The sequence below is a fragment of the Eurypyga helias genome, unplaced genomic scaffold, assembly GCF_000690775.1.
Source record: "Eurypyga helias isolate BGI_N326 unplaced genomic scaffold, ASM69077v1 scaffold13909, whole genome shotgun sequence".
In the NCBI taxonomy this organism is placed as follows: Eukaryota; Metazoa; Chordata; class Aves; order Eurypygiformes; family Eurypygidae; genus Eurypyga; species Eurypyga helias.
The window spans coordinates 346-11,490 of record NW_010272797.1 but is presented as its reverse complement, the minus strand read 5'-3'; the positions used below and the strand labels follow the sequence as shown (position 1 = coordinate 11,490).

At 38.5% G+C, this 11,145-nt stretch overlaps 1 protein-coding gene across 1 annotated transcript; it reads right to left on the bottom strand.

Annotated features, from left to right (window-relative positions):
- Window positions 1–507: 507 nt before the first annotated feature.
- On the bottom strand, window positions 508–4,930 carry LOC104515323 (serine/threonine-protein kinase 3-like; the record flags this gene model as incomplete). Its single annotated transcript, XM_010159252.1, has 3 exons — window positions 508–622; window positions 4,269–4,397; window positions 4,850–4,930. Coding segments are annotated over 3 exons (325 nt in total), but the record flags the coding sequence as incomplete, so codon positions are not given.
- Window positions 4,931–11,145: the final 6,215 nt, after the last annotated feature.

The following is an 11,145-nucleotide window of genomic DNA, read 5'->3' as shown; positions in this document are numbered from 1 at the left end:
TAGAGGTTTGCATCCTCCTCCACATTACTGCTGTTACAAGCCTTTTGAGACACTTCCATACAACCCTCTCTTTGGTTTCTTCTCACATTCCTTAATCAGCATCCCCTTCCCCCTCATTCTTCGAGTGATGCCAATCACTTCTCATGCTCCGCAATTACAAATCTATGCTTGTTCCCAATCCATTCACGTACTAAGTGGCCTGCTGACAGCCTGTGATGTGGAAGGAGACAACTGCAGTTTTGCCTTACACAAAGCAGTCATTTTCAAGAAACCTACTGGATCTTCATATTTCAAAATACATTTGCTTCTGCTGATGATCACTTCACAGAGAAATGGACAGATAGTCAGAGCAACTGCACAAGCTTGTTTCCTGAGGAACCAAGGCACAGAACCTTGGCATCAGCCAAGATCTTGTCTCATAACTGACTTTTATTCTGATTTCTAGTCTTAAATCACAGTTTAAGTGTTATACATCTTTTTGGAAAAAAAAAAAAAACCCACACTCACCGTTTTATTACGAAGTCTAATTATGTCCGAAACAGAGCCAGCTCCACAATATTCCATAACAATCCATAGATCTGTGTTCTTAAAATAGCTGCCATAGTACTTGACAACATAAGGACTAGATGGAAAAAAAACATTAAATAGATAGATGAAGTCTTAATAGGGGGAAGAAAAAAAAATCACAACTGTTATTAAAAATTACAGTCTGACACACACTAATATAGTAATCAAATAAATTTTAAAATTGAAATTAGCTTGTTAGAATAAAGTCTGACCACTTAATAAAATCATAAAGGCACTACTATATATGTATCACAAGTTTTCAGTGATCATCAAATACAGACATAATTTTCCCAAACATTAGTCTTCTGATATAAAGCTTTGTTTTTCCCTCTTCTAAGGCCTCTGAATTTTTAAACTCTTCTCACAAAGTTTTTGGATGCTTCCCTTCTTAAAAAGATTGTCTTGTTTTCTTCTCCTCCCAAGTAAAAAGCTATAGAAATTCACCCATGTTTTCCCGGTTTTGCAAGCATGAAGTTATTTCAAGTACAGATCTAGACTTCCGTATTAAAACAGAAGCTAGTGTTGGTCTGAACAGGACTTATGGGTTTGCAATGCATTTTCATATTGAAGTGTCTCATGTGAGGAGACAGTGCTGTCATAAACAGCACATAATGCTTTGCTACTCTTTAGTTTGTCACTTGACATGATGCTCTTGCAAAAAGAAAGGCAGAAACAGATGTGGTAAACATAACTAGGATCATCCTTCAGAAAAGTGATTAGATGGTGTACTTATGGAAATAAAAGGATAGAGGGTTGAGGGGGTTTTTGCAACAAATTTAAGCAAAGGTGGTTACAGTCAGATTGCCATCCATCTCTCACAGTCAAGAAGTAAGATAATAAGATCTTGGACAGTGACTTCTGGTCAGAACACCTGCCTTGCAGTGTCAAATCAAACACTAATTTGTTTTTGAGCAAGGAACTGTATTTTAGGATGAGCATGTTTGGCAGCAACGTTTTTTGTTAGGAAACTGATGTAAGGAAAAGAAAGGAGATAACAGTGGCCTCAGGCAACGTGGTGCTATCTTTATAAAAAGACAGGTCAAAACTAGCAGCAAATTACTTCATTAAAGAACAACTGTTAGTGCAATAGGAACTTGCCTTTACAGAGGTCAAACTGTCTACTGTTTACAACTACAACATACGGTTCTTGCCCCTTACAAATTCCTGAAATGAAGAAGGTTACTATTACTTCTGAAGAAAACCCACTGATTTTTGTGACCATCTCTTGCCAGATTTACACTATGCCAGTACTCTCAACTAGAAATTGTGTATTATTACAAAGCGGGGAGGTTTAGAGTAGCTATCAGGAAGAAGTTCTTCACGGAGAGGGTGGTGAAGCACTGGAACAGGTTGCCCAGAGAAGCTGTGGATGCCCCATCCCTGGAAGTGTTCAAGGCCAGGCTGGATGAGGCTTTGAGCAACCTGGTCTAGTGGAAGGTGTCCCTGCCCATGGCAGGGGGGTTGGAACTAGATGGGCTTTAAGGTCCCTTCCAACCCAAACCATTCTATGATTCTGTGATTTCCAAAACAGGTGCTGTGAAATCTCAAAACAACGTGTTTCAGCACATTTGCTGAAAGCCCTGCCCCAGTTTACAACAAGGGCCAGTCTTTTCCATACCAACTGCTTGTCTTGGAATCTACATTTTTTCCCCCCTTTGGAACAGCTTCAGCACATACAGTGTAGCTAATTCTAGAAACAGACATGAAGAAAAAAAGAGGGTGAAGTGTTAAGATTCAATCATCCTTTATTTGAGATGCTGCAACAGCTCAATGCTTTTCTGTAATATCTGTGGAATCATCACATGTGAAAATAAAGTACTAAAAAGTGTGCCACCCCTCCCATCGTGGTGCACAACACTGTATTTGCACAAAGACACACGACATATATACAAGCACATGGTGCAGAACTGCAGCCCAACCTGTCCAGTGAAGAAAGAGTTTGTGTTCTAACATTCTGAACTCCTCCTTACTCCTAACAAGTTATACAGTAGTACACATACAGTAGATACTAAACGCAACATATTGTTTAAAGAAAAGCAGGACACAAAGAACAATGGCAGAGAAAAGGGAGGCAGAAGAGGGGACATAGGAATAAGAAGGTAGAGGCCCACCTAGGACAAGAATGACAATGTCACATGCAGCACAGTACAGAAAGGTGAAAAATTTAGACAATACCCAAGTATCACCACTTCTTTTCTCTCAGTGTATTTCACAGATGTTTTAAGTACCCATTTCAACCCTGCTCTAGTACTAAGAGACACACACACACACTACAACCTACACCGCTGCTTCCAGTCAGCTCACATGGCTCAAGCCTGCGCAGTGCCTAAGGGCTGCTATCCTATCGACCCCACAGAAGAACTTGTTCTGAGAATTCCTAAGATGCTATTTTCTAACTCATTCAATGTCTTCCTTCATGTAAGGGGAAAGAAAAGGAGCAGGGGAGATGTAATCTATTCTCTTCTGGTATGGATTTTAAGCTCCACTGTGTTCATGGGTCAAAAACACTCAGATTAGGGCTTGCAGGCAGAGGTTCTAAAGAAGTCTGAAGAACAGCTGCATTCTCATGTGCTAGACACAGTGTACCTTGAGGTTGCTATCTCTATAATTAAGGATAAATACTTGAACCTGCTCTCCTCCTTCATGACCCCGTAGACAAGATCCTGTGGAGTAGTACAACTAAGCTCCACGTTAACACCTGAGTAAAATATTCAAGAAATCTGAATGAATTCAGACTGCATTACAAGGATTAGCTTTAAATCTGGGATGAGTAGTGCTAATTGCCAAACAGCAAAATCTGTCACTCAAAGACAGATTTTCCAACACTGACACCAACAACACAGACACAGTTGAGAAGTAACAGACCACTTGCTATAGTACAATTCACCAACTTAATGACTAAAACATTCAGTATTTTAAAAGAAAGTTTCACCTAACCTAAGTCCAAAGCTTTCCTGTTTGCACTCCGAGTCACAAATAGGCTCTTGTACTGCTAATTAGACACAAATAGACTCACTCTAGCAAATCTGACTTGGAAGTTACAGCCAAAACCTTAAGAAATACCCCCCGAAAAAATACACAAACAAAAAATTGAGAACTCCACAGAAGAGAGGAAATGCCAAGAAATTTCTGCATCCTCACATAAATTTTAAAAATAAAAAATCTTAAGGATTCCATTTCTACCATAGTAGCAATCGTAAGATACATCATTTGTGAACAAGTGTAAAGTAACAGTCCTTCTTCAGAACTATCAGAACATTGTTCACTTTTTAAGAGGTATGTGTCTGCGTGAAAAAGGCCACCAAAAGAATACTCCTTTGGAAGTTAACTTCTAGCCATTAGTCTTGTGCTAGAAACATTCTGATCAATTTTCTAAAACAGGCAGCTCAGAACTCACCAGGCCTAAGACATTTACAGGAAATACTAACCTGGCCAGTGCAAGTAAAGTGACGCAAGCATGGAGAGTTCTAGCAGAGCAAGTATTTATTCTTTCAACAGTTTGTTATGTACACTATTTGTGCTTCCTTCAAACCAAGTTCAGGATAGGAGCAGGTCCATAAAGTGGATCCTTTAAGTAAATCATCCAACACAGACTGCTTTACTTTTCCATGTAAAAAAAGTGTGTAGCATATGTCACAGCTATACTGACAAATAAATATGTTTTCACATAGACACTTAGGAAGCAGAATAATCATACCTACCTGTCACATTGTTGCATTATAGAGATTTCTTTAATTATTTCTTGAAGATCTGACTCCACAGGGACCTGTTTAATTGCTACCACTTGTCCAGACTCTTTGTGTATGGCTTTAAACACGCTACCATAAGACCTAAAAAATAAAAGAGGGAGTTTAACTTTTATTTTTTTAAAAAACACGATTAACTGCTGCTTAATTCCATTATGCAGAAATTTTTAAAAAGTCACAGAGGCCATATGTTCATGCAGAAATGAGGGGTCTTTTTCAGGCTGCAAAAAATTCAGCTCTATCAGGAAAGACAGGCCTCTGAAGAATAGATCTTTGTCAAAACGTCATGTATCTAACTCCAGTACAGGCACAAGCATCTTGACTGCCTTAATAAACAAGGGACATCAAAAATGCAAAATATATTTTGGGAACCATGGAAGACTACTGCTGTGTGCATCTGCTTTATCAATAAAACTTGTCTAGAGAAGCATTCCTCAGGACAATTACAGACACTCTCTCTGTAACTTAGTATTTCAACACATGCTTTATATACTCTTTCTCTCTGATCCCACCCCCTCGTAAATAGCTGCACTTACCCTTCACCAAGTTTTTCCAGAACATCAAAGACTTCTTCAGGCTGCTTAGTCAAACTATCTTCACTTAGCTTTTTCAGTTTGCTAAAAGAAAGACAAAAAAAGTTCTTTGTTACTTTGGAAGGGGAAAAGACCCAGAATTCAAGCAAATTTTCACGTAACTGAGCAGACAGGAAAAAAAGATTATAAAGATAAACATATTGCAATGAAAATAAAATGCCTAAATAAAGTACAGTAATAAAATTTTAAATCAACCATCACATAAGATGGAGAAAGTTATGACAATTTTTGTCATTATCACTTTCCCACTAATGTTTGACCAATTCAAAGCAGCACGGGACCAATTCACTGTCCAAACCACTTCCTTTGCTAAAACAGAAACAGCCAAAGAATACAGTGAAGTTCACCTTTCATCAAAAGCCAGCCAGCATGCAAGCACATGCTCATTACTGCCTAGAGCATGCCATGTTGTTATCTAATAAAATATAAACCAATCCTTCAGCCACATGAAGTATCCACTTTCTAAACTTATCACTCATAAGCCAATGAACTACATCAGTTAACAGCAGAACCCAGGATCAAGATGCTGGGAGTATAATGGTAGCACTTCACCTTCACAGGTAGAGGCAGAATACCAAACCTCTAAGAGTTGAGTACTCCAAGAGCTGTTGGGACAGTCCCTTTTGCAGCTCTGGGAATATACATAGGGACAGGTACAACAAAATCTCTAATTACACAACACCACCATATTTTGCCCTCCAGTTCTCTCTCTCACAGTCTCCAATCACTCAGTATCACCCTATCACTTCTCCCAGCACATTTAACCTGCTCTTACCACTACCCTTCGTCCTTTACAAGCAGTCCTAGCCTCTCCCTGGTCTCCAGCATTCCCACCTATCCAGCCCCCAGACTCCTAGCAGATCTCACAACACAACGTGGCTGCAAGCTTGCACTGGAGCCAACAGTGAACACAGGAAAATATAACCACACACACAATGTAGTGAGGACGGGTGGCTGCAACATGTAAATCCTTCACCCTGAAAGTTATAGGGAATTTTGCTGCAAGACTGAAATAACAAGTTAACTCTACATGATAGCCAAGGGTGCTATTAAAGTAGAAGATGAGCTGAAGAATAGCTAGTGCTGTAGTGTAAGGTACAGACAATGTATTCCATATGCAGGAGGAGGAAAAGGAAAAAAAGAAACTTTGAAGCACAACAGATCATTGAGAATTTATGGAATATGTTATCCTGTGACACTTTCCTGGAAATGAATACAAAATAGGGGAAGGGAGGAGGGGATGGACAAAACAGATTATCAAATCTAACTTTGGAAGAACAGTTTTCAACCAAAATTCCTTCATATTAAAGGAATGCAATTCTGTGATATACAGAACCAATAAAAAATAAAGTGAAATGACCAATGAAGGAATTTCTCAGTCAGAAGGGACTTGTTATTGCCAACCACGTAAGTAAATACAAAGATTTGAAGTAATGGTATAATCACACAGGTCATACAAACTGGTGTTACACAAGGAAAGCAAACGGGGGGGTGGGAGGGTGTACACAAACATATAGCAAAGAACTATTTCACAGACGTAGCAATTATAGGAATACAAAAAGCATCCACAATCAGTAGGGAAATGTGCATGAACTGCTGTAAAGACCATGCAGTTTGCTACAACAAACAGGCAGGGAGCTGGAAAGCATGTGTGTTTAAGGAAGAAAAAAGTCTCCACAGCAAAGGCAGAACTCATGAACAGGAAAAACTGCAGAAAACTCAAATGACAGCAGCTAAATAAAGCCTGCAAAAGTGGCCTACAAATCAAATACAGGAACACACCGCTCTGATTTCTTTTTCCACACTCCCTCTGCCTGTTAGTAGCTAGAAAGCAGAAAGGTGGAACTTAAATCTTGCAGGGAAGTACATATTTCATTACTGAACAAGTGTAAGTTGAGATAAATAAAAAGAAGATGGGGGGAAGAAATTTGTAAGTATGTATTAAAGAAATAAATCAGTCATTTTGCTTCTTTTGTTTCAAAATCTTTTTTCCCCTCTGATCAGATTATCTGCAGCCTTAAACACAGTGTTCACAGAGTAAGTTTCTGCAATCGTCCTCTGCTTGCCAGCAACAGAAAGCATGCACAGTATGCCTGAGATACCAGCAGAGCTTCAAAAAACAAAAAGCATGACCATTATAGCAGAGTCTATCCATCGAACAGCTGTGTAACAGAAGACACAGTCAGAGGGACTGAACTTTAGTGACTGCAAGGAAAGGGAAAAAATACAGTAAACTTAACCAGAGATGTCCAAGAAGAGAACATGTCCACCTGCTCATCGAGAGTAATGGGTGCTAAAATGAAAAGGGAAAAAAAGAACCAAAATCCAAACACGTATCAAAAGGGTTTCAGCAGCACCATTAATGCCAAGGCATCAGGTGTACTTCAGAAGAGCGAGGGAAACAATCACAAACAACTACAAACTGATAACGACACTATCAAATAACATTATCTGGAGTACTTTGGAGGCAACCTGGAGACCAAAGAAATAAGCATGCTGTAGTTTTAAAATTATTTTCATATTATCCAACTCTGGCAAACATATTATGAGACCAAATAGTACTTAACACTAAGGCAGCTAAATACTAAACCTACTTAGAGAAAGAAAGATATGTCAACCTCAGGAATTTCATCACCAAACACACTGCTCAAAGTACTTCACACTCCTTCACAGATATAAGAGCACATATGCTAGGTCCGATGTTCAAGCATTAACACCACAGTTCTTTGAGTCATTAGGAGCCTTCTATGGTTCAAAGTTTCATGATTTCTCTTTCTGGCAGTTTAATAGAATTTCCAGCTCTTTAACTACAGAGCAGCAGGCGAGACACCCTGAAAAGGTTGCAAGAAAGAAAGCGTTTATGAAAGCTTCATGAAAAGTGAGGAGGAGGAAGGCAACTGTTGTAACTGGCTGTAACGCACCAAGTAGAATACAAAAAGAAAGGAACAGAAATATTATATTGGTTAAAAACAAGCAGCTAAAACTTTAGACAGAAAAACATATCTAAAACTTCAGAACCAGCTTCATAATCAGGAATTAGGTTTATGTGTGTCCTACCAACCACACTTTCAAAATGTGTAAGACATGACATATAAAGCCAAACATTAGAGAAGTATCATTGTTTTTTTAAAAGCATTAAAGTGTTCTACACGGGAAGTGAATGCTATAAGCACCCAGCAAAATATCTATTGGCTAAGGCATGACTAGGAATACAAGGGAGATGGGGAGGAGGCACAACTGAAGAGACAAAGGGCTCCAGAACAACCAGAGAGAAAGAAGGTGTCTCATTCCTCTCTCTCATGAGTCCTCTACTTTCATAACACAAACATTTAAAATGGAACAAATAAATCCGTAAATTCAGGCACTGTTTTATTCTGGCCACAGGATACAACATACTGAATATATATATATATATATAAAAATGCATATGAGAAAGTCTAAAGGAGATGTGTAGAATACAAGTATAAAGCCTGGAGAGAAAATAATTCTGCTTTTGTTTGCTCTAGAAAATCATCAGGTAATGACTATGGGCTACTCCAGCAGTTTTCCAGGAGAGCTGTTCCTGAAAGCAGGAGGACTAAATACACTCCAATTCTGTGACAAGAGCTGTCAAAAGGATTTTCCTGTTCCAAGCAGGTTTGACTTTCTGCATGACACCTAGTCTCTTCAACAAGAAAAATACATCCGAGCAAAGCATTTCATTTTTACAAATCCAGTTGATGTGTGAAAACATTCAATACTTAGCATAACCAGAATCTTACATGTCATTGAATATGTCAGCAAAATTCCACATAACCTGAAATGCAGAAAAGTCTAGGGGCAATCCCATGACTATCAATCCTAGCATAAAGACCAGAAACATATGAATTTGGACCTGAAAGTAAGAGATATGGGGTTGTTTTCCCCCCCCAACATGAAAAGAAAAAGTATGAGTTAAGTGTCCCGTGGTGATTACGTGCAGATTTTACATAAGAAAGTGGTGATGTGCTACAGAGGTAGGTATAAAATGCAAAACAAACACAACCCTGAATGCTAACAAAGAAGCAGGACTGAAGAGTAGAACTCAACCAATTACTGTCATGAGTTATGCAAAACTGGACAGCTGCTCCATGAAACATGAACACATGCAGTTTACTTTGCAGAAGGACTAGCACACTGGAACATTTAAAAAGAATGGCTGGGATCAATTATACTGATATATTAAAAGAGAATCTCTTGAGAGAAATCACTACAGTGATTAGAAATAGAGATGGTACGTAAAAGGCTTGAGACATTTAAACTCGCTTCTACTTGTGTGAGCAGTATAAGACAGGTTACATGGTCGTGTTGTGTACTTACAATACGTTTTCTACCAATAAAACCAAAGCAAACTTTTGCCCCATAATTTGCAGGAAGAACTTGACAACTGTCCTCTATATGACCTTACATGCCCACTGACACAAAATTAACACCAGCATAACTTCACAGGCAGCTTGTGTTTTAAAAACAAGCTTTTTCCCTTCCCACAAAACTTCTATTCCAGTGAAAATTAAACTTCCCGAGTTTAAAGAAAGGACTGGAAAACATTAATTAACAAGCACCATGCTTGTTAACAGGCATTTTATTTGGCAGCAGTGTGCAGGAGACAGGCAAGACGTAAAACTATTGTATACAGCTGAAAAGTCGCTGGAAACGCATCCTCCTACCTGAGCATGCCAACCTATATAAAAAAATGCAACAATAACAAGAGGGGAAAATTACAAGACTTGGAGGCAAATTTTGTAACTGACTACTTGAAGAGTGAATGTCCTTTTTAAGCGAGGGAAAGTATAAAGCACATGTGAGATACAGTTAGAAATTCAGATGCAAGAAAACTGTGTCAACCACTGTACAAACTCTTCAGTATAAAGTCAGAACACCTACTCTAAATTACTTTTTAAAAGTAAACTATTATTCTGAAAAGAACTCCTCCTCAGAATGCTTTTGTTACTGTTACAGTACATTGGTCAAACAAGAAAAGCCAGATATTTTGACAGCAACCCATTTAAAAACCACAGTGGCCTAGCCTGCCACTTGGGCATCATCACTGCTACTCTCCAAAGGACTGTTTTAAAGATTTACACAACAGGGAGATGGGGAATAAAAATGCCCTATAGCTGTCAGAGAACACCAGGATTCGAGGACACCCATGCAGTTTTGAAGAGTTCATATGAAATTCTTGCTACCTTAGGCAAATGCCCCACACTACAGATAATGGCAATAGATCCCCAACATGAGTAACTGCTCCTGTGGACAGCAGGCACCAAAGTAAAGATGTGCTCACATCTATTTTGCCAAACATGGCATCTCTACCCCAGGCAGGCATATAATGTGTGCTCCTTCTAGACTCACAGAAAAAGGGGATGGACTAGCAGAATAGTTGGGAACACCAAACAATCAGAAAGCTGAAAAAAAAAAAAAAAAAAAAAAGGAGATGGATAAAGGGATAGATGCACATTTATGAAAACCTGGGTTAATATCTTCCCTCCCACTAAAGAAACAAATCCATTAAGTTCTCATCGCATTCAAATTTCCAGAAATAAGCTACAAAAACCATGGAAAGTATAAAATCATGACAGAGTTTGGAAGTTCTCTCATTAGCTTTCTAATTCTTCCTGACTGAATCTAAGGATTTAAGCTTTATTACCTTTATTAAGGTAATGAAGTTAGAGAAAATCATAGATACTAAAAAAAAAAGGTAAAAAAAAACTTGCAGGTTATGCTAACTTCAAGTCTTATTTTCAATCCTTTGATAACCCCAGACCCTAAGCTTTGCACTGGTGGTGGCAACATTGATTAGTCTGCAGACGTACCCATTTCTTCTCCTAAACTCTTGCTGATGCCTGTCCTACTTCCTTTATCTGAGACAAGTAGCACTGTCAGCCTGAAACCACAGCATAGGCCTGTCCCTCCTCTAAACACTCTACTTAACAACTACAAATCAATTCTTGGTCAAAGTTTTCAAGTAGTAGATACTGTTACTGGACATATTATTGAAGAAAAAAACAGAAGTTCAAGACTGCATTCTTCTCAAGTCCTGTCATCCTGCAGGAAGCTTTTTTAAAGAATTTTAAAAGGTTTTGAATGTAGAAAGTAAATGTTTTACAGCAGAACACAAAAACTGATTTATTCTTTAGTAAGACCAGATAGCCTATATATTTCAGAAAATAAACATGCTGTGGGAATACTCTTGATTTTTGCCTCTTCCCACTCCCTGATTT